Genomic DNA, 25,001 nt, shown 5'->3' on the forward strand with positions numbered 1-25,001 from the left:
AGCTCGATAATTGTTTTGTAGTAATTTCAAGAGCAAATAGAGAAGTTTTTAGCAGTTGGAAGTTTTAAACTCGGGTTATCCATGGAATCAGCTGACGCTCCCTTCTCGCCTTGCTATGAAGGCTGTGTTTTCTTTGGGATTTCAATGAATTGCTTTTAGTTCTTCCTTACTCTCCAGCCATTCATTCGCTCACTGCAGCATCCCTGAGTCTGCTCCCATTGAAGGTCTGGCAAGGAAACTATCTCTGACTCTCTGTTTGCTCATTAGCAGCGTAAGAACGAGTCTCATAGTTTCTTCAGTCCCCCCCATTGTTTTTTTTTAGTTGTTGTAAAATACAGATAACACATTTGCCAACTCAACATTTTTCACATGTACCAATTTCAGTCACAGTAGTTACATCAACCATGTTGTGTGAGCATCACCGATATCCATTGCCAAATGTTCCATCACCATAAACAGTAACTCGATGCTTTCTGAACGATATGGTTTTGCCATTTGCTGGTGGTTCACCATCTCTTTGGGTCCTCATTGTGGGATGACGCTGTCTTTAGGCTCTTGTCTAATTTCAATACTTCCTGATCCTGTGGCTGTTTCTTTCCTGGGACACTAAAGAATCTTTGACTTCTTTTGACTTCATTTTCTGAACACATTGAGGGAATATTGCTTGTGAGTCCAGAGGAGAAATATGGTGGTATTTCTTGGTTGGAGACAGTGGAGGGGAAAGAAGATACAATGGACGGAATCTGAATAGGATTGTCACTGGCTGTGACTGTGTGATAACAAATAACTATTTCAAAAAAATGGGTGAAAATGGGAAAATTTGGCCTTTTATCTGGACAAACTGCATTTCCAACTAGCCGAATACTCAATACGGAAACTGGGGTTATTTTTCTGGACATTCCTGTACTATATACATTTAGTTCTGTGATGAGGTTGCTGGGCTGGCGACCAGCCTGCAGGTGAGCCCAGGTATAGATGACAAGGGTCCACTCATGACAGAAATGCAAGAGGTGGAGGGCCTTGCATGGTGACAATGAGCACACCTATGCACACAAAGAGCTTGCTCTCACCTCTCCCCTACTCTTGAAATTAAATTGTCACTGCAATTTTGCAGCCAAAAAGGTACTACAATTTTTCTTTTGAAACTTTATAACCATTTCACCTGTGGGCCTAGGCAATGCCAGGTGAAGCCATGTGTTGTCACCTGCTAGTGAGTGTTTATGATGGTTGTGTCAGTCTCCTAGAGCTGTCGTAAAAAATTGCCACAACCTGGGTGGCTGAAAACAGCAGAGTTTATTCTCTCATAGTTATGGAGGCTAGAAATCAAAGTGTCAGCAGGGCTGTGCTTTCTCTGAAGGCTCTAGGAGAAGATCCTTTCTTGCTTCTCTGCTAGCTTCTAATAGTTGCTAGCAATCCTTGGCATTCCTTGGCTTGTAGATGCATCACTCCACTCTCTGCCTCCACCTTCACATGGCCATCTCCCCTCTATGTGTCTCTCTGTGTGTCACTGTTTTCTCTCACGAGGACATCAGTCAAAAAGACATTAGGACCCGCCCTGATCCAGTATGACCTCATGTTAACTAATTACATCTGCAATGGCTCTATTTTTAGTAAGACCACATTCTGAGGTTCTGGGGGCTAGGACTTCAACATATATTTTTAGGGAACCCAATTCAACCCATAGCAACAGCTGTGTCTTTTCATCTTTGGAAACCTACATGACATTGCCAGGTATACCATTTCCAACCCTCTGATAATTGAATATTGATTTTCAACTACTCAAAAAATCCTCGCTTGCCTTTTGTGTAAATCAAGCCCATTGACACCTTAAATGGTGGTAATCCAAGCAGGAGATGAGCTCCAGGTATGAAATTATGAGCCAGATTCATTTTGGGGAGAGTAGGAGAGGGTCTTAGAAGACATTGTGAGCTACTTGGAGAAAGAGCATTCAGTCTTATTCTGCTCACACATCGCAAAGTTGAACACAACTATAAAATCTTGCCAATTACATATCTGAGCTAGAAATATCCTATTAGGTCACTGTGGCCATTTACAGCTGGCAAAATATAATTCCCTGACGTATATTTCCTCAGTTCAGCTTAAAATGACTTTGGCAAAAGGCCAGATGCTACTGCTCCTGGGAGACGTTCCCATTCTCTAATAGACTGATGTTAGACATTTTTTCTCTTCACATTCTACCTTAATTGGTTTTTTCCATCAGTTCCTTGATATCACCCTCTATTAATGCTCCCTTGAGCTATTGCAACCAAAAAGGTGTATTTTACCACTACTTAAGTTTTTGATCTAGACAGAAATGTTTCTACTGTTGCTGTTGTTCTGTGCTGTCGAGTCAGTTCCAACCCATAGAGACCCTATGTACAACAGAGTGGAACACTGCCCGGTCCTGCTCCATCCTCGCAATCATTGTTATGCTTTAGCTCATTGTTGTAGCTACTGTGTGAATGCATCTCCTTGAGGGTTTTCCTCTTTTTCGCTGACCCTCTTCTTTACCAAGCATGATGTCCTCCTTCTCTAGGGACTGATCCCTCCTGACAGCATGTCTAAAGTATGTGAAATATATTCTTGCCATTCTTGCTTCTAAGGAACATTCTGGTTGTACTTCTTCCAAGACAAATTTATTCATTCTTTTGCCAGTCTATGGTATATTCAATGTTCTTCACCAACACCACAATTCAAAGGCATCATTTCTTTTTCGGTCTTCCTTATTCATTGTCCAGCTTTTGGATGCATATGAGGCGATTGAAAACACCATGGCTTGGGTCAGGTGCACCTTAGTTTTCAAGGTGACATCGTTGCTTTTAACACTTTAAAGAGGTCTCTTGCAGCAGATTTGCCCAATGCAGTGTATTGTTTGATTTCTTGACTGCTGCTTCCCTGGGTGTTGATTATAGATCCAAGTAAAACGAAATCCTTGGCAACTTCAATCTTTTATGCATTTATCGTGATGTTGCTTATTGGTCCAGTCGTGAGGATTTTTGTTTTCTTTACATTGAGGTATAATCCACACTGAAGGCTGTGGTCTTTGATCTTCCTCAGTAAATGCTTCAAGTCCTCTTCACTTTCAGCAAGCAAGGTTGTGTCATCTGCATATTGCAGGTTGTTAATGAGTCTTCTTCCTCCAATCCTGAAGCCCCATTCTGCATAGTGTCCAGCTTCTGAGATTATTTGCTCAGCATACAGAATGAATAGGTATGGTGAAAGAATACAACCCTGATGCACTCCTCTCCTGACTTTAAACCATGCAGTATCCTCTTGTTCTGTTAGCAGGACTGCCGCTTGATATATGTACAGGTTCCTCATGAGCACAGTTAAGTGTTCTGACATTCCCATTCTTCTCAATGTTATCCACAATTTGTTATGATCCCCATAGTTGAATGTCTTTGCATGGTCATAGTAGTAGCTTCTACTACCTCTATTTATATCAGAATGCTTCAAGGGGCAATACATAGCTCAATGTCGATCCTTGGAAAAATTATGTTTTTGAAAAAAAAAATTTCAAAACTGAATAATCTTAGATCTTGTTGCCTGACACTGGAAGTATCTTTGGAATTCTCAAAAGAAATGATAATACTCTGATTTATATTTGGTATATGAGAACTTTTGGATGGAGAGGCTTCAAGGAAGTGGATAAAGGGCAGAGGCCTTGGTCTCCTGTCATGTTTTATTTGTGGCCATTGTGTTGGCTCTGACTCGTGGTGACTTAGACACAACAGAACAAAATGTTGCCCAGCCCTGCACCATCCTCACAATTGTTTGAGCCCGTTGTTGCAGCTACTGTGCCATTCCATCTCACGTAGGGTCTCCCTCTTTATCAGGGAAGATCAATTGCTAGAAAAAAGCATCATGGTTGGTAGAGAGTCAGTGAAAATGCCTGGAAACACTCCATGAGATGGATTTCCACAATAACCACAACAATGGACTCAAACATAGCAATGACCACAAAGATGGTGTAGGACTCGATAACATTTCTTTCTGTTATACATAAGGCTACCATGAGTCAGAGCTGACTTGACTGCAACTAATAACAACAACAACAAAACTTTTATTCCTTGTTGGGTGTTTAATCTTTTTTCATTCTCCTCTTACAAACATGTGAACTCATCTTTCTGGTAAGCTGAATAATAAGACTCAAAGCCTAAGATGACACCCTCTGAAAAGCTATTTCCACCAAATCCTCAAGTGTCCTGCCATGAGCTCTTAAGCGAGTATCAATTTTAAAAGGCAAATGGAAGCAATATGTCTTGGCTTGACACCTGTGAAGAGAAGTGACTCGGAGGAATGCAGCTGTGGGATCCAGACACCAGAGTGTGGGGTGTGTCACTTCCACAGTTGGCAGTTCCTTGAAGCTCGACACACACCTTTGCTGACACATAAAGACACAATCAGCCACGTAGGCCCACGCCTCTGTGCAGAACCCTTCCCCACCTTTGTGACATTCTGACATGGAATACTTGGTCATGCTCAGAATGTTTGAGGTTCAGAATTTTCAAATATGGGAAATGGAGGATGTGTGTAGTCGTGTCCATTTCTGCTCCTGTTTGCTCATCACACACGAAAAGTAAAGAGAGTGAAGCAGAGCATACAACACATGACTGGATGGGGAGTCAAGGTCGGTGACAATCTGAGTTCTGAGAGCAGGAGCGGTCGTGGGCACTCATCAGCTTGCTGCAGCTGGACCTGGGACGAGCTTGGTCCTGGCTTGGCTTCACACACGGCTTTCACTGTGTCAGTCAGAGATTTGCATCCTACATACAACTGACCCATCTACCGAATAGACTCATGGCGTCTAAGAAAGCTTGGAGTCCCCGGAAGTCCACAAAGGAAAATGCCTGTCTGCCTGGATTAGAGGGGAAGGCTGAAGAGCCAGGATGATGGTGTGTCTGGTGAGATAGCGCAGCCCATCGGCTTAGCTGATGGCGAGGGTCCAAGAAAAATGCAGAAACGCCTGTCAAGGATGAAGATGCCTTTTGAAATGGGTAGCACCACAGAGAACATAGGGAAGGAGAAAAGTCTGTAAGTACCAAAGTTTGGAAACAGCTTTGGTCCTGTTCTGGTATGTGTTTAATACTTTATCGATCCATGCTGTTAGCTTGACAACAACAACAACAACCAAACCCATTGCTGTGGAGTTGATTCCAACTCATGGCAAACCCATGTGTTACAGTGTAAAACTGCTTTATAGGGTATTTTTTGGCTGTAATCTTTTATGGAAGCAGATTGCCAGGCCTTTCTTCCATGCTATGGGTTGGTTTGAACTGCAAGCCTTTAGGTTAGTCATCAAGTACAAACTGCTTGTGCCATCCAGGAACCCTTAGCTTGGCAGCTGATTTCAAATCACAAGGCAGCCTGGACTCGGTCTCATCAGCTTTTCTCTTCCTTTTGCTCGACTCCTAGAAGATAGCCCATTTGTCCTGGCTTCTCCTCGCCTGTGTTAAGTCAAAATCTCTCTTGAATTATGAGACAAGGAGAGTTAGAAATTCAATAGGCTTCACTCAGGTTTTCATGTGAATTAGGCTAACTGATGCTCCTTTGAGGCTACTTAGATATATCTTGAAATTATAACTGCATGTAACTTTTCTTTCTATAAAGAACTGAGAACTTTATAAAATACACGATGATGGTGAGATTCTCAAGGATTTCCTCCTTTAAAGCCCATATTTTCGAAGTGTAGGAGCTAGGGACAAAAGTGAGTCTGACAAGGAAGTGATTATTTTCAGGATGGTCCATTGATGCCTGGCCAAACTAGGTAATCTAGGAGAAAGGGCACAACTCAAATTATTCCAAAACTATAAAGGAAAAGACAAAAAGGACCTGGAGCTGAATGAAGGAGTGGACTAAAACCTGATGAGGGAAAACACCCTCCTAGGAGGTTGCCCTTCCTTGCAGTAGGTTTCTATATTTTCAGGTACAGAGAAGCTTCAACTTTCCAAAGCCAGAAAGAGAAGGGCATGGAGGAAGAAGATGATATTCCACAAAGGAGAAAAAGGAAAACATGAAGCAGGGAAGCCTGAGAATGATGGTTGGCAAAGGTTACTGAGTATAAAACAGATGTTTGTGAAAAAAAAAAATAGCTGGGCTTTTAAAAGGGTTAAATGCTATAAACTCAACGACGATCTGTGTCAGAAATTAGACAGATGTAAAGGAAACCCTGGTGGCGTAGTGGTTACGTGCTACAGCTGCTAACCAAAGGGTCGGCAGTTCAAATCTGCCGGGCGCTCCTTGGAAACTCTATGGGGCAGTTCTACTCTGTCCTATAGGGTCGCTATGAGTCAGAATTGACTTGATGGCACTGGGTTTGGTTTGTTTTTGGTATGTAACAAAAGAAAAGGCATATAGGTAAGCGAAGAAAAGTTATACCAGCAATGTCTATCTGAATTTCTGGCTTGAAATGAAATGTTTTCAGATGATATATACTTATTATAAGTAGATGAGGTCCAGTTGCAAGAAGCAGAAACCCCAACAGCTTAAACAATAAAGAAGCTTCTTTCTCTCATATAGAAGAAGTCTGGAGGTAGGAAGTCCAGGGTAGGCAGGTGGCTTTAAGGACATCTTACTGTTTCACATCCTGGCCATAAGGCTTCCAACTTACTGTCCAATATAGTTGCTTGAGCAGCAGCCATTTCACCTGCATTCCAGTCAGCAGAAAAAGGAAAAACAATTTATGTTATCTTTCTTTTAAGGGCATTTCTGTGCTCCTGTCTACATCATAGACCAGAATTTAGTCATACGGCCACGCCAAGAGCAAGGGGGCTGGGAACTTCGCTCTGGTTAGCCATGTACTTAGCCCCAAATCAGGAGCTTTATAACAAAGAAGAAAGGGATAAATAGACAAGCAGAAAGCAATGAGCAGACCTGGCCACAACATGTTTCTGCTCCTGGAGCCTCTGAAGCCCTTAGGTATCTGGTTGGTGCTCATGGAGGGCTTGTCTAAAGTGTTAGAGGATCCATTTGTTCTCCATCCCACCAATAAGCCTGAAGAAGTTTTTCTTTGTCAAAGGCAACCTTGGACTTTCTGTAGTTTGATGCTAGGGAAGTTCGCTGCTGATACCTGGGAAGAAAGTTCAATGTGCTCAGAAGAGGAAGGAAATATTTGGTATATTGCCCTGATTCCCAAAAGATTCTCATTTACCTACTTTCATTCAAGTTATCTTCCAATGTGTACTAAAGAATTTTCTATACAAATCAAATGAAAGCTTGGAATCTTATCCCTAAAAACATAGAATAAACTCTTTCATTTATAGTTATAATAATTGCAGTAAGCCAGTCCTTTGAGTTGGAACCCCGGTGGCTCAGCGGTTAAGAGCTCGGCTGCTAACCAAAAGGTTTGAATCCATCAGCTGCTCCTTGGGAACCCTATGGGGCTCTGTCCTATAGGGTCTCTATGAGTTGGAGTAGACTCGACGGCAACCGGTTTGGGGTTTTTTGTTTGTTTGTTTTAATCCTATGAATGAGCTCTACCTATCCTCCCCTTGCCTCCACAAAAACTAGAGGGGGCCCCTACCTCCCAGAAATTCTGCAAGGTACCGATACCCCTGACAGAATTTCTGGGAGGCAGAGAACCCAGCCTGATGGGTGCACAGCCAGGAATACACACGGAAAAAACACTCAACCACATGGTGGGTCTGTCGCAGCAGAAGCCCCCCCACCTGCTGCCTCTGCCTGGCACATGGCATCTGGGACACCAGGAACTGGATAGTGGAATGCCACCACACTGCCCCAGAGGACCCCAATGCCTCTGCCTCTGTGCTTGCCAGAGTATGGACTCTTCTATGTTTGGCTGTCACCTCTGGGGCTCACTGATACCTTCTCAGGTCTCACCAGTGCCTGGGCTGCAGAATTCTACTCCAACTCATCTGGGAATGAATTTCCTCCAGCTTCCCCACCTCTCTGGGAGAGGGAGGAGAGGTGAGAGAAGGCATTAGGTTATATAAATGATTCAAGGATGGCCTCTGTGTATTGGTGCTACAGTATTTGCTTCTTCACAACTGACTGGGTCCCATTAGCTCAACAACCTGCCTGCAACTACTAATCCAAAAAACACAAAATAATAAACGTTGGAGAGGTTGTAGAGAGACTGGAACACTTAAACACTGCTGGTGGGAATGTAAAATGTTACAACCCACTTTGGAAATTGATTTGGCGCTTCCTTAAAAAGCTAGAAATAGAAGTACCATACGATCCAGCAATCCCACTCCTTGGAACATATCCTAGGGAAATAAGAGCCATCATATGAATAGATATTGCACACCCATGTTCATTGCAGCACTGTTCACAACAGCAAAAAGATGAAACAACCCAGGTGCCTATCCACAGATGAATGGATAAACAAATTATGGTACATACACACAATGGAATACTACACAATGATAAAGAATAGTGATGAATCTTTGAAACATCTCACAATGTGGATGAATCTGGAGGGCATTATGCTAAGGGAAATTAGTTGCAAAACGAAAAATATTGTATGAGATCACTATTATAAGAACTCAAGAAGAGATTTAAACACAAAAGAAAACATTCTTTGGCGGTTATGAGGGTGGGGAGGGAGAAGAGAATTCACTAACTAGACAGTAGACAAGAATTATTTTAGGTGAAGGGAAGGACAACACACAATACAGGGGAAGTCAGCACAGCTGGACTGAACTAAAAGCTAAGTTTCCTGAACACAACCAAACACTTTGAGGGACAGAGTAGCTGGAGCTGGGGTCTGGGGACCATGGTTTTGGGGAAAATATAGGTCAATTGGCAAAACAAAGTACATTAAGAAAATGTTCTCCATCCCATTTTGGTGAGTGGTGTCTGGGGTCTTAAAAGTTTGCAATCTAAGATGCATCAATTTGTCCCAACCCACTTGGAGCAAAGGAGAATGAAGAATACGAAAGACATGAGGAAAATGTTATCCCAAGAGACAAAAAGGCCACACAAACCAGAGATTCCATCAGCCAGAGACCAGAAGAACTAGATGGTACCCGGCTACCACCAGTGACCACCCCGACAGGGAACACAACAGAGAGTCCCTGACAGAGCAGGGGAAAAAAGTGTGGAGCAGAACTCAAATTCACATAAAGAGACCAGACTTAATGGTCTGACTGAGACTGGCGGAACCCCTGAAGCCATGGCCCCCGGATGCTCTGTTAACCCAGAACTAAAACCATTCCCAAAGTCCATGCTTCAGACAAAGATTAGACTGGACTATAAAGCATAAAATAATACTCGTGAACAGTGTGCCCCTTAGTTCAAGCACATACATGAGACCAAATAGGCAGCTCCTGTCCAAGGGGAGGCTGAGAAGGCAGGAAGGGACAGGAGCTGGTGGACATGGGAAATCCAGGGTGGAAAGGGGGAGTGTGCGGTCACATTATAGGGATTGCAACTATGTCACATAACAATATGTGTCTAAATTTTTATATGAGAAATTAACTTGAGCTGTAAACTTTCACCGAAAACACAATTTAAAAATAAATAAATATATAACCCTGCCAGCACCAAACTCAGATTTTTTGTACCCAATTGTTTTTAATGTAGCCCAAATAAGCAGACTGTTCACCACTTAGGGCCTGCCTGCTTTGTATATACTGAGAAACTACCCAGCCTCTGCTAGCTCTAGATAAGAGAAACCCTGGAGGCTATCCAAAAAAAAAAAAAAAAAAAAACCAAACCCAGTGCCGTCAAGTTGATTCCGACTCATACCAACCCTATAAATGATACTAAACTGCTCCTGCCCTTAGCAGCTCTTTGACCCAGAAATTCCCCACCTTGCTGCTAAGTGATATCACCTAGACACAGAAGCACCCCCTCCAATTCCCTTCTCCTCTGGGAGTTCCCTGCCCTCTTTCCCTTTTGGGTGGCCCCATTGCCACTGTCTCCAGAAGGTCTCAGGCTTTGAGGAACTCCCTCACACGTAAACCTGTCCAAGTGCTATCCCCCAAAATAGCTTGTTTTGCGACATTTTCATCCTGTGCTCCTGTCTTCTCCTTGATCACCACCCCGGCAAATTCTCGAACTGACGACATCGGGCAGCCAGTCTGCATTCCTCCGCACTTGGGTTGTTGTAATTTCTCTTTGTGGTTTTGAAAGCATATTCTCTCCTTGCCCCTCAACTGTCTCACCAGAGAAACAAGGCTAGATTCACCATCCTCACCCCCCGTTTCATGCAACCACAAGGAAGGATTTACAATTCAGAAAGGCAAATGATTGGACCACAGTCTAGCCGTCAGGACTTGAATTCAGGCCTTCCCTGGTTAAGCTATTTCTCAGTACACCTCTCTGCCTTGCTTGATTTTTTTTCTGGAGAATGTAGGCATTTTGGACTGGAACTAATTTTGCCTTTCCAAGAGAAAAATTATTATTTTGCAGTGATACTGATGTCTTGTTTTTTTTGTTTGTTCTCTTTATACCAGTTACCACAGAATTGATTCTGACTCATGGCGACCCCCGTGTGTCAGAGTAGAACTGTGTGCCCTAGGATTTTCAATGGGTGCTTTTCAGAAGTAGATCACCAGGCCTTTCTTCTGAGGCACCTTGGGTAGACTCAAACCTCCAACCTTTTGGTTAGCAGCCGAGTACGTTAACTGTTTGTACCCCCCAAGGTTGCCTGTTTCCATCATCCCCAAAAAACCCAGCGCCGTCGAGTCGATTCCGACTCGTAGCGACCCTATAGGACAGAGTAGAACTGCCCCATAGAGTTTCCAAGGAGCGCCTGGTGGATTCGAACTGCTGACCCTTTGGTTAGCAGCCGTAGCACTTAACCACTACACCATGCTTCCATCATAGGCTTAATGAATTCGGGGGAAGATTTGATTTTATCAAGGCTTACTCTTTTCAAATGATTCCCCCAGATTTGCACTTGATTATCTAAATGTAGTGATTGGGTTGCTATATAAGCAAGGGTGAATTTAGAAAGGGGCCAGAGAAACAGAATAATCAGAAATGGAGGACCTAGAAGAACTGGAGATAAAATATCACTTGTAGCTGACCAGATGAGATTTTGTATGTAACCAGAACCTGATTCGAACAGTCGAAGACTCTAGGTTTCAGAATACCTTTATTTTAGGACAAAAGTGAATTTCGTCTCTTGGAAATCACTGTAAATACCAAAAAAAGGTGCTAACTTGGTAAATGGAAAGTTAGAAGAAGAAGGAATTGTGTTTTAATTTGATCTGGAGAACACAATAGACACAGAAAGCCCTGTTGCCTGGCACTGCTAATGCCTGACCTTGCTCATTAATCTCTGCCGCTTAGCAAAGACCTGGAAAATTGCAATTCTCCGCACCAGCAGCCCCCGTTCAATAAATACAGAGCTGGCCGGCAGGAAAGAGAAATCACTTGGCGCTCCGGTGCTGGCTTTGCTGGGATTCCAGGCTCCTCCCCAGCCACGGAGCGACTGTTTATAACTCAGGAATAACTGGATGAAGGACAGAGTGGCCTTTCCAGTGACTCTTTCCAGCCTTATAAAGAGAACATTGTCTTTATCCTTTATTGATGTTTCGTAAAATGTGCTGTTGTGTGCCAGCATTTTTATGTACCGTACATAAAAACTTAGTTATTTTCCTCAGGAGAAATTGACCTTTTCATTAACGCTAGATGCTTTGTTCGCTGGGTATCACCTGGTTGAATTTGAGGCTTAAGGGATAAAGATTTCAATCCTTCCTTGCTTTGCTTACCTGTCTCTGACTCTGCTTTGCCTCAGGGGCCTCCATTTGGGTCCTTAATGATGGAGCCCCCACTGGCTCTCCTTGGCCAATCAGGTGGCCTCGCTGTGGGGGAGAGGTGGATATCCCACTAAGAGGACCCCAGGAGCCAAGGGCTCTGTGCCAATTAGCTTAATTATATTGAGGGCAACGCAACTGACAGATGTTAGTTATTTCAAAGTTAGTACTACAATTTAAAAGGAGGCAGGACATTCTAAGACCCTTGGCATCCAAATACCTCGTTTGCAAGGCCTCCTTAAGCTCAATGACTGTTATTTCTTTTTGGCATGCTAAAATCGACACCCTTTTATGGTAGGCTATGTGCTTCAACTCCTCATCAAGCAAAGTCCTGCTCACAACAATTATATTCCCAGTTTACTGCTTGTGGTCAAATTTTTGGTCTAGAGGGTTAGGCCTTAGGAGGTAATTTGTTTCCATAAAATAAATCTTAAGATATGGAGGGCTATAAGTATGCAAATGAATGCCTTTACCTGTTTTGTGTGTGTGTGTGTGTGTGTGTGTGTGTGTGTGTGTGAAAACCAAATGCTGCCGTGTTCATGACTTATTGACAGTACCTCTGGGCAATGAACTTACATCCCCGTAAACTTTGAAACAAATGTATTTCAGAATTCCCTTCACCAATGCCTAGGGGTTTCTATGATATATTTCTGAATTATGCAGCTTTTTACACTTTTTATCATCTCTCTGGCTGTGGCTGTCAGTATACTTGAATAGCTCTGTTATGCCCTTGATGACTTTTCATGTCTGTTAATTTTTCAAGAATATGCATTAAGCATTTGAGGTTGTAGAATCATTTTCTGGAAAGTGTTGCTTCTCATGGATGAAGAGCCAGTGTGCCTCATCTCCTCCGAGGCAGATAGGTTAAGGGTGGCTTTGGGGATGAGCATCCTTGCATGCTGTCTCTGCTTCTGGGGTCTTCCCTGATAACCTGGGCTCGCTCCTGCTCTCCCACTCAGCACCCTGCCCTATTTTTGGAATTTTTGGGATTCAATTACTTATTTTTGCATTTACCTTTTTATTTCCTGTTTTCCCTGTGACCCAAGGAGAAACTTGGGTGTGTTCTCTGCTCTCTCCCAGCACCTACAATAGCAGTGAGCTTTTAAATCCTTTGCTGAATGATGAATTTGGAACTAATTCTCCCAGATCATCCAGTAAACAAGCAGATTTTGCAGAATGGTTGACTGTGTTATGTGTTTAGACTTGGGTCATCAGCTGGTCCTTACAGAAGTCTGCCGTCTTGACCTACATCTAAGGGGCCAGAAGTAGCTCAATGCTGCAGTGTATAAACAGGATTTGGACCAAAACCTGGATTCTAGGTCAGCCTATGGCCACATACTCAAGAGGTGACCTTGGACAAGGTGCATTATCTTCTCTGAGCCATTGTAGAATGGAGACAGTGACTTTTTCCTGCAGTTTCTATAAACTCTTGTAGAGGTTAAATGAGGCAACGGATATAAAACTGTTTGAAAGCCTTTAAAACCCAGAAGTTAGGTTAGGTGCTCAATAGGTATCTGTCCAATGATTTGATAACCAGGGTTGCTATGAGTTGGAATCTACTCGACGGCACTGGGTTTGGTTTTGGTTTGACTTCCCGTTTCTACCACTCATCTGTCAGTTTGTCGTACTGTGGTGGTTTGCATGTTGCTATGATGCTAGAAGCTATGTCACCAGTATTTCAAATACCAGCAGGGTCACCCATGGTGGGCGGGTTTCAGTGGAGCTTTCGGACAAAGACAGACTAGTAAGAAGTACCTGGTGGCCTACTTCTGAAAAAGGCTGGCCTGTGAAAACCTTATGAATAGCAGTGGAACATTTTCTGAGATAGTGCCAGAAGATGAACCCCTCAGGTTGTAAGGCACTCAGAAGACGACTGGGGAAAGCTGCCTCCTCAAAGTAGAGTCGGCCTTAATAATGTGGATGGAGTCAAGCTTTTGGGACCTCCATTTGCTGATATGCCACGACTTAAAATGAGAAGAAACAGCTGTAAACACCTACTAATAACTGGAATGTGGGATGTATGAAGAATGAATCTAGGAAAATTGGAAGTCATCAAAAAATGAAATGGAATGCACAGAGATCAATATCCTAGGCAATAGTGAGCTGAAATGGATTGGTACTGGCCATTTTGAATCAGAAAATCATATGGTCTACTATGCTTGGAATGACAGATTGAAGAGAAATGACTTTACATTCATCATCAAAAAGAACATTTCAAGATCTATTCTGAAGTACAACGCTGTCAGTGATAGAATAATATCCATACGCCTACAAGGAAGACCAGTTAATACAACTATTATTCAAATTTATGCACCAACTGCTAATGCCTAGATGAAGAATTGAAGATTTTTACCAACTTCTGCAGTCTGAAAGTAATCAAACATGCAATCAAGATGAATTGATAATTACTGGTGATTGGAACGCAAAAGCTGGAAACAGAGAAGGACTGGTAATTAGAAAATATGGTCTTGGTGATAGAAAAGACCCCAGGAATTGCATGATAGAATTTTGTAAGGCCATTGACTTATTCATCACAAATATCCTTTTTCAAAAACATAAACATACATGTGGACTTCACAGAATGGAATACACATGAATCAAATCCTCTATACCTGTGGAACAAAGTGATAGAGAAGCTCAATAACATCAGTCAAAACAAGGCCATGGGCTGACCATGGAACAGACCATCAATTGCTCATCTGTAAGTTCAAGTTGAAGTTGAAGAAAATTAGAATGAGTACATGAGAGCCAAAGTACAATCTGGAGTATATCTCACCTGAATTTAGATTTGGTGCATTGAACACTAATGACCAAAGTCCAGTTGAGTTTTGGAATGACATTAAGGGCATCATTCATGAAGAAAACAAAAGGTCATTAAAACGACAGGAAAGAAAAGACAAAAATGAATGTCCAAAGAGACTCTGAAAAACTTGCTCTTGAATGTAGGGCAGGTAATGCGAATGGAAGAAATGATGAAGTAAAAGAGCTGAACAGAAGATTTCAAAGGGTGGTTCAAGCAAAGTATTATAATGAAATGTGCAAAGACCTAGAGTTAGAAAACCAAAAGGGAAGAACATGCTTGACATTTCTCAGGCTGAAAGAACTGAAGAAAAAATTCAAGCGTTAAGTTGCAGTATCGAAGGATTCTACGGACAAAATATTGAACCACACAGGAAGCATCTAAAGAAGATGGAAGGAATATACAGAGTCACTCTACCAAAAAGAATTGGTCAATGTTCAACCATTTCAGGAGGTAGTATATAATCAAAAACTGATGGTACTGAAGGAAGAAGTCCAAGATGCACTGAAGGTATAGGCAAAAAACAAGGCCCCAGGAATTGATGGAATATCAACTGAGATGTTTCAACAAATGGATGCCGCGCTAGAGGTGCTCACTCATCTATGCTAAGAAATCTGTAAGACAGCTACCTGGCCAGCTGACTGGAAGAGATCCTTATTTTGCCTGTTCCAAAGAAAGGTGATTCAACAGAATATGGAAATTATTGGACAATATCGTTAATATCACAAACAAGTAAAATTTTGCTGAAGATAATTCAAAAGCGATAGTAGCAATACGGCAACAGGGAACTGCCAGAAGTTCAAGCCAGATTCAGAGGAGGACTTGAAAGGAGGCATATCATTGCTGATGTCAGGCAAAAGCTGATAATACCAGAAAGATGTTTACCTGTATTTTATTGACTGTGCAAAGACATTCCACTATGGATAACATCGTGAAGATGGGAATTCCAGAATGCTTAACTGTGCCCATGAGGAACCTGTACATAGGCCAGGAGACACTCGTACGAACAGAACAGCGGGGTACTGTGTTGTTTATAATCAGGAAAGATGTGCGTTGTATCATTTCACCATACTAATTCAATCTGTATACTAAGCAAATAATCCCAGAAGCTGGGCTATATGAAGAACGTAGCGTCAGGATTGGAGAAAGACTCATTAACAACCTGCGATATGCAGATGATACAACCTTGCTTGCTGAAAGTGAAGAGCACTTGAAGTACTCACCGATAAGGGCCAAAGACTACAGACTTTAGTATGGATTAAACATCGTCAAAAAGAAAACAAAAATCCTCATTACTGGACCAATAAGCAACATCATGATAAATGGCAAAAGGATTGAAGTTGTCAAGGATTTCATTTTACTTGGATCCATAATCAACCACCATGGAAGCAGAAGCCAAGAAATCAAATGATGCATTGCATTGGGCAAATCTGCTACAAAAGACCTCTTTGAAGTGGTAAAAAACAAAGTTCTCAATTTGAGGACTAAGGTGCACCTCATCCAAGCCATGATCAATTGTCTTATATGCAAGTGAAAGCTAGCAATGAATAAGGAAGACCAAAGAAGAATTGCTGCCTTTGAATTATGGTATTGCTGAAGATTATTGAATATTCCAGAAGAAGGAACAAACCTGTCTTGGAAGAAGTACAGCCAGAACGCTCCTTAGAAGCAAGGATTGTTAGACTTTGTCTCAAGTACTTTGGACACGTTATCAGGAGGGACCAGTTCCTGGAGAAGGTCATCATGCTTGGTTAAGACGAAGGTCAGTGAAAAAGAGTAAGACCCTCAACAAGATGGATTGACATTGTGGCTGCAACAATGGGCTCAAGCAGAACGATGATTATGAGGATGGCGCAGGACAGGGCAATGTTTCGTTCTGATGTATATAGGGTCATTATGAGTCAGAGCCAACTTGGCGGCACCTAACAATAAAAACAAACAGATTTTTGGAAAATCAGGCCATTTCCCCATTCTGTGGATTTTCTTTTTTAATTGCCTGCCTTGAAGTCAATTCCAACTCATGGTGATACCACGTGTGTCAGGGTAGAATTGGCCTCCACAGGATTTTCAATGGAGGATTTTTCGGAAGTAGATCACCGAAGCTTCCTTCCAAGGCACCTACGGGTAGACTCAAACTGCCAGCCTTTCAGTTAGTAGCTGAGTATGTGAACTGTATGCCCCATCCAGGGACTCCATTACAACATTAGAGACTTGTAATTTTCATTTGGGATTGTCTTTCAACTGGTAATAATCCCTTACTTTTATGGTTATGATTCTCTATTATACATTTGCCATTAAATTATCTGTAAAATATTCCACTGAAATCCATGAGGGAAGATCTATTCAATGCTCAGTGAAGAGTGAGCATTAAATTACGTCTTTAAGAAGGGATACCTTCGCATTTCTCTTATGACAATAAAATGCATAACAGCAGGTGCCACTTCCTGTCTCAGTTTGTAAAGAAAAGACAACACTTCAGGGAAATAGTGTAAGAAATATCTATACTAGTGCAAAGTATAATTCCAAATAGGACTGTGTTGCTTCCTAGGGGGAAGGTTGTGGCAATACTGAGTCATGAGATGTCCTAAGCTCTCAGGTAGTGTCATTTCAGCCTCATCCCTTTCTTATTTGATGAAGATTCTGCCCAAGGGGAAAGCCCAACCGCTTGGGGCTATTTTGCAGCAGTAGTTTTTGATCCCAGAAAGACAATTTGGAGCTGCTAGAGAGGTGAGAGGAGTTCCTAGTGGTGCAAACAATTAAGGCACTTGGCTGCTAACTGAAAAGTTGAAAGTTCAAGTCCAATCAGAGGCTCCTTTGAAGAAAGGCGTTGCGATCTACTTCCGAAAAATCATCCATTGAATATCCTGTGGAGGCCAATTCTACTCTGACACACAGGGGGTCTCCATGAGTCAGAATCAACTCAATGGCTACTGGTAAATAAAATGAGAATGATCCCACAGAATCTGACCAGTTATCTGACTTTTCACTACAGATTGTGGTTCTGACTTCCTTAGACTGCCACATGTCCTTAGGGGCTGGACCTGACCAAGTTGGGCAAAGTTTGAAGGATTTGTGGGGATCCTGGCTCACCAGGGACACAGGATATTACGGTTATGGGCATCCTTGTCACACTTTCTAGCGATACAGCCCATAAAAAACCCCATTGCTGTCGAGTCAATGCTAACTCACAGCGATCCAAGAGGACAGAGTGGAACTGCCCCATAGAGTTTCCAAGGAGCACCTGGTGGATTGGAACTGCTGACCTTTTGGTTAGCAGCTGTAGCACTTAACCACTACGCCACCACAGTTTCCGTACAGCGCATAGTGTTGGGTTTTTCCTCATCCTCTAATGGAACTGGCAATCATTATCTTTTTTACTTTAGTGATTCGTGGTAGAATTCTCATCTCCCATGTGGGAGACTCGGGTTCGACTCCTGGTCAATGCACCTCACATGCAGCCACCACCTGTCACTAGAGGCTTATATGTTGCTCTGATGCTGAACAGGTTTCAGTGGAGCTTCCAGACTAAGATGGACAGGGAAGAAAGGCCTGGCAATCTACTTCTAAAAATCAGCCAGTGGAAACCCTATGGATCACAATGGTCGCATCCATGCTGACCAGGCAGCGTTTGTTCCATTGTGCATGGGGTCACCATGAGTAGATGGCTGACTAGTCAGCAGCTACAACAATAACGACAACAACAACACCTTTTCACATCAAATCAGCTCATTGGTATGGTTGACCTTTCTTGAGTCAGCTTCAGAATGTCTACACAGAGGGGAAATGACAGAATTCTGAAATCCCAGAGAGATATGAACAACCACAACTGTGCAGTACCAGGTAGTTTACAAGGAGTTATTGCCGTTGCATTTTGCTCACTTCAGGTAGCAGGACCTTAATTAAAAATGTCAGGTAGAGCCCACCCAGTCCATATATATATATATCTTCAAACATCTTTATGAAGCATCAAATAGAAGTATAAGGGAAATGGCAGTGCTGCACTCGGGAAATGAGAAGGACATTTTCCTGTGCAGTTAATTTCGACTCACTGGCCTCTCTTGGACATAGGAGCTGGCTGAGGGCTCTAAAATTTCACTGCCTTCCTTGCTGTGGAGACCCAAGAAGACTCTTCTTTTGCATTTTCCATGTTTTGTTTTTAAATAGCTTTACTGAGACATAAGTCATGGGTCATAAAATCTACCCGTATTTAAAGTATACAATATTCATAGATACGGGCAACCACCACCACAATCAGTTTTAGGACATGTTTGTCACCTCAACAAGAAACCTCAAGTGCTTTAACTATCTCCCTCAGTTCTTCCATTCTCTCCCAGCCCTGTGTAATCACTAATCTACTTTCTATTCCTATGGAATTCCCTAGTCTGAACTTCCATGAATGAAATCATGTAATATATGACCTTTGTGATTGGCTTCTTTCACTTAGCATAATGTTTTCAGAGTTCATCCATGTTGTAGCATGTATCAGTATTACATTCCTTTTTTTAGGGCCAAATAATACTCCATTGTATGCATAGACCACGTTTTGTTTATCCATTGTCCATTGATGGACATTTGGGTTGTTTCCATTCTTTGGCTATTGTGAATAATGCTGACATGAACATTCGGGTACAAGTTTTTGTGTGGACGTATGTTTTTGTTTTTCTTACGTATATACTTAGGAGTGGGATTGCTGGATCATGTGATAACTCTATGTTTAATCGCTTGAAGAACCGCCAGACTGTTTTGCCCCAGGTTTACAGTATTTACATGACTAGTGAGCTGTGGGTGGTGCTGGTTGTCAGTGGGAAGCCTCTCTTTTGAACAAGGTTAAGTATGGTCTTCATCTTCATGACTTATATTGCAGAGCTGTGTCCACCTGGAACCAAGCCCAGAACATGAAGCCTCCTGCTTGCCTGAGAAGCTGAGAGGGGCTCTTACCTATTTGCCTGATGCTCCAGCAGCACCCCTGCCCACTGTGTTTGGTGACTATTTGGCCTGCTGTCATGGACAGTGTTTCCTCCCACCCACACTGGGGCCCCGTCAATCAATGAGCTTCACTATGAGCAGAGACAGGGACATCATGTTCCTGCCCACCTCACTCCCTCCTGCCTCTGCAGCTCTTGGCACATCGCGTCCAACACAATAGCAAAGCTCTTGGTGTAAGTGCCGGTTGACTTACACAGCTGCATTAGTCTCCTAGGGCTGTTGTCATCAAGTACCACAAACTGGGTGGCATATGAGAACAGAAATTTATTGTCTCACAACTCTGGAGGCTGAGAATCTGAATTCAGAGCATTGGCCGTGTTGATTCCTTCTGAGGGCTCTGAGAAACGATCTGTTCCATGCCCCTCTCCTATCTTCTAATGGCTCCCAGCAACCCTTGGCATTCCTTGGCTTGTAGCTGTAACTGCCTTTGTCATCACATGGCTGTTTTCCTTTTTGTGTATCTGTCTCCATGTTTGTTCTCCTCTTTTATAAGGACAATGCTCATATTGGATTAGGACCAATATGACCTCATGTTAGCTAATAACATCTTCGAAGGCCCTGTTTTCAAACGAGGTCAAGTTCACAGGTACCAGGGATAAAGACTTCAACATATCTTTTTGGAGGGCACAATTAAATTCCATAACACTCAATGACTTCAATATCTGTAGGGTCTTGAGGCTCTGGAGAGGGACATAGCTGCTGTGGGCTGTGTAACTGGCCATAGTCCTTCCCAAGGCTCATCGCTATCATTCCTTTGTTTCCACCGAGGTCCAGGGGTGTTTGGAGCAGTCCTTTCCCAGCCTCCCAGGACATCACTGAGCATCTTTACACTCTTACATTGTTTGGTTGACCCATGTGTCACCAAATCTAATTAGTCGTGCCTTCTCCCCCACAATCAGTGTCCCTTCTACTCTGGTTTACACATGTTGGCTGGTTCTGTGAAAGTGTGAAGATGGCATACCTTCCCCAAGAAATCTGTGCATCTATGAAGTAAACAGCAAGTAACATTTCCTTGAATATTAGTGGTTTCTGTTTTAAACACTAATATTTTTCAAAGCCAGGAGGAATCAATGAATCACTTTGGGCTTAGGATATTAGTTTAAGATACAATTGTAAAACTGATTTTTTATTACCCTTCCGTATTGTCTTATTGCATATTCCCTAAATATACATAATTTTCCACATCTTCATTTATCATTTATCCAGAAATAATATTGCTGCTTCATTATATTAGTAGAAAAGGGAAAAGATGAATTGGTCCCTTCGAAATCCTCATGTTGCAGCAACACTTTAAAAAAGACATCACCCTTCTTCTTTTGAATCAAAGCTAATTTTCCCCCTTTGCAATCACTATATGGTTGATGCAAGAGTTATTCTGGGAGGAGGAAGGGCTTGGGACCCTAAACCATTTTATGAAAAAATGGCAATTCCTAGTGCTGCCATCGTTGTTAGTTACCATTGAGTTGGCTCTGATTCATGGAGATCTTATGATAACGGAATGAAACGTTGCCTGGTCCTGCCCCATTTTTGTGATCGTTGGTATGCTTGAGTCCATCGTTGTGGCTATGGTGTCAATCCATCTCCTTGAGGGTTTTCCTCATTTTCTCTGACCCTCTTCTTTACCAAACATGATGTTCTTTCCTAGCAATTTGTCTTTCCTAATGATGTGTCCAAAGTAAGCAAGATGAAGTATCTCTATTCTTGCTTCTAAGGGGCATTCTGGTTGTATTTCTTCTAAGACCGATTTGTTAATTCTTCTGGTACCCCACAGTATATTCAATATTCTTTGCCAATGCCACAGTTTGAATGAAGCAATTCTTCATCTGCCTTCTTTTTTCATCCTCTGGCTTTTGCATGCATATGAGGTGATTAAAAAGACCATAGCTTGGCTCAGGTGCACCTTAGTCATCAAAGTGACATCTTTGCTTATATGCTATTGGTCCTAAAGGGCTTATTGTTGTTAGTAGAAGTGGAGAAGACATCTGAAAGCCATTCGTATTATGGGTTTGCTAGATATATGCTTTCTAGTCCAGGCTCATGTAATAGCACTAGTTGAGGGTTTTTTTTTTTTTTAAATATCAACTTAATCTCCAGGGAACTTCTGGCCTTCCCAGTGGCCCTGCCCCTAGTAGATTTCCTGAAGAAAGTGCAGTAGAGATAAAAGTGTGAATGGCTTCCAGATGCAGTAAGAAGCCGTTCCTCTAGTCCTGAATATCTGGGCTCCCATGGGTAAAAAAAGGTGGCTCCCAATATTCCTGACATCGGTGCATTCGCAGTCTCTGCTTTTAGGGGCATTGGCAGCAAACCTAGGATAAAGGAAGACGATTCACTGATTTAGGTCATCGACCAATCAATCCAATAAGGCTTGCAAAGCACGTGCCAGAGGCCCTTCCTCCCAGATGGAGGGGCAAGTGGAGGGCTCCAGGCCGACCCTGCTTAATCTCTAGGAAAATTGAGCGAAGCCTGCTCAGGGATCTGCAAAGGGAATGTCACACTACCAGATGCATCTGAAATAAGGGTTGATGATCATTTATCTAAGAGAGAAAGAGAAGGAGAGGAGAGAGGGAAAGAAAGAGAGGATAGAGGGGAGAAGAGGGGAGAGAAACGAGAGGGTGCGACAGAGAAGAGAGAGACACAGGAGAGAAAGGGACAGCAAAGGAGAAAAAGGGAGAGAGGAAGAGAGATGGGGGGGAGAGACAAGGAGAGGAGAGAGAGCTGGAGAGAGACAGAGAGAAAGAACACTAGAATACTAGAGCAAGCAGGAGAGAAACTTTTCCCTTACTTGCCAGGTACCCCAGTGCCCAGACCTAAGCATCTTCCTCCAAAGTCACTCGGAGAAGTAGCTGAACCACACTTAGATTAAAGGGTGAACTCAGGCTGCCTGGGGACAAAGTCAGGAATAGAGCCCCCTCTGCTGCTCCTGCCTGGCTAAGTCTTGCTCTACTACCTCAAGATGCACCACCCACCAGCTACATGTGCTCCCATGCTGCGGGCCCTCTGCTCCAGGTGCAAGCCCAGGGGGCTGCCAGGCTCTTGGTCTAGGTTCCAGGAGAGGTAGGTCCTGTCGCCAATTCTGCCTGGAGTGAATTCAGGGTCTTAAAAGTCACTTCATCTGTAAATGTGGGGGTGGGGGGTTTGAATATCAACTCTGGCTGCAATTTGGAATCTCCTGAGGGTTTTTTTTAAAACAGTAGAGATGTCTGGCCACACTCCCAGGGATACCAACTTACCAATTTATTTACCTGGGCCTTGCTTTCTGGAGCACCCTTCATTGCTGCCACTGGGGTTGTGCAAAGAGGTACCCCGAGTCTGGGGAAGGGAGGCACCAGTGTCTGTATTAAAAAAAAAAATGATGGCTTTGATGATTCTGATTTTGACTGGGCTCGGTGATTTGTAAAAACTCTTCACTTCCAGGGCTAGAGGATTTTAAATTTCTATGTATTTACTATTTCGTTAGAAGTTGGCCAGTGCTCAGTAATGTACTCAGCAACAAAAGGACAATCATACGTTTTCCAGATTTTTTTTTATTGTTGTAAAAATATATATAAGACAACATTTGGCAGTTCAACTTACCATTCTGCTTTTTTGCATGTCCTGTTTTCAAAGGTAATTACTGTGTGAATTAGTCAAATCCTTCTGCCTTTAGTGAGAGAATTTTCAAGCCTATCTCATTGGAATAAGATGTCAAGCTCGTGAAGGTTCAGGTCATATGGTGTCGTTCGGTCATAATAGGGATAAAAACAGAAGCCTTTATTACAATAAACAGATCTCATCAGCAGAAGATGTATAAACTGCAACTCAGTTGGTGAAGTTGTTCACTCAGAGCTGTTGTGATATCAGCCACCGTGGGTTCCATACCTGTAACAATATTTAAATCCTTTCTACAGGAGATATCAGAGAAGGTAACAGCACAGCTAATATTTTTCAAACCATATGTAAAAAGTAGCCATAAGAAGCAGGACATCATATGCAGGAAATAGGGAATGTTAAGACAGTGTCCCGTGCTTAGACTATGTCCTTGAGTTTCACTGTCCTCTCGGGTGTGGAGCCCAGGCAGCCAGAAGACAGCAGGTTCTGAACTCTGACGAGGGTCAAAAAAAAAAAAAAATGCTCCACTGAATTTTACTTTGCAAACTAGGTCTTGGCCTCGGGGTGGTGAGGGAAGTCTTGAGTGTGCCACACGTAGGACTGGCCGGCTGTTGCTCACGTAGAGTTGCTGTCTGCCCTCCTGTTTTCAGCTCAGTGATTGCCTTATGTTCGTGTTTTTCTTTCTGCAGATGGGCAGAAGAAAGTTCAAGAAGAGTTTGACATCGACATGGATGCGCCAGAGACAGAACGCGCGGCAGTGGCCATTCAGTCTCAGTTCAGAAAATTCCAGAAGAAGAAGGCGGGGTCCCAGTCCTAGTGGGAGACCCCCTTCATAGTGCACCAGGAGACACTGAATACAGCCATCACCTGTCAAGGAATTAAAACAACAACACCCTAGAGAGAAACTATCCATCCACATCTGACACACACAAAGCAAACTTAAAATGCATGTACAGAAACCCCTGATACTTATACCCTTGTAGGAAGGTGTAAAACAATGAGATTGTGAGTGGTTTCATCTCTGTGTCGATCTCCAGTATCATTCCTCCTGCAACTATCTTGCCTGATGTTGTAATAAAATAGAGTTAAGAAGAGTAATTAAAGTGTCGCCTTTCTCTCTCTATTAATCTAGGAAGTTACTTCGTACTGCAGGTGAGTGCAAACCAGCTGCCTATTTCCTTCTCTTAAACGTTGGAAGCCCTGGTGGCACAGTGGTTAAGAGCTTGGCAACTAACCAAAAGGTCGACAGTTCGAAACCACCAGCTGCTCCTTGGAAACCCTAGGGGGCAGTCCTACTCTGTCCTATAGGGTCGCTATGCTATACTTCAGAATCGACTTGACAGCAATGGGTTCTTAAACGTTGAAGGGCGACTTCCGTTATGAGCTTTACTGCCCAAAATGAGGGATCTAGGCTCAGCTGTGCCTGTCTCATTTGGAGGATACTAACTGCCAGCTAGCAATAGCAGTACACTTTCTTCTTATGATAGGAATAAGAGACCTCATTTCCCCCCTCTATCCTGGGGTGCCATCGATTTAGAATTTTCACTGGAGAAATTATGACTCATCCAGGAGAACAAAAAGGGGAGGGTGACCCATGTGCATTGAGAACGTGCCACCAGATTTGCCCAGCAGGCATAAATTTCAGAAACCCAGAGGGGGTGCCGCACCATGGGGGCCACGGGCTTTATACCTGCAGTTTCTCTGCGACAGCAGGGATGCAGGCGTGAGACGCATTCTCCTGGCTCCTCCACCTCCTCTAGACTTTTCTATGCTCCTCGCACTGTGATCTTCTCCCTGCTAGGGCGATTTACCATAACCCACAATCTGGAGATGCTGTCTGGCTTCTCTCCCACCCCATCTCCTCCCACTGTCACAGATAAATTGCCTCACACACCCCA

The 25,001-nt window shown here is 42.9% G+C and overlaps 1 protein-coding gene across 1 annotated transcript in view; it reads left to right on the forward strand.

Annotated features, from left to right (window-relative positions):
* PCP4 (Purkinje cell protein 4) overlaps positions 1-24,192 on the forward strand; it is an 87,435-nt gene extending 63,243 nt beyond the window's left edge. The window contains exon 3 of the mRNA XM_049859204.1: positions 23,793-24,192. Within this exon, the coding sequence (XP_049715161.1) occupies positions 23,793-23,920 (128 nt within the window). The 3' untranslated portion in view covers positions 23,921-24,192. The remainder of the gene's footprint in view (positions 1-23,792) is intronic.
* The last annotated feature ends 809 nt before the right edge of the window (positions 24,193-25,001 follow it).

The sequence above is a fragment of the Elephas maximus genome, chromosome 2 (assembly GCF_024166365.1).
Source record: "Elephas maximus indicus isolate mEleMax1 chromosome 2, mEleMax1 primary haplotype, whole genome shotgun sequence".
Taxonomy (NCBI): domain Eukaryota; kingdom Metazoa; phylum Chordata; class Mammalia; order Proboscidea; family Elephantidae; genus Elephas; species Elephas maximus.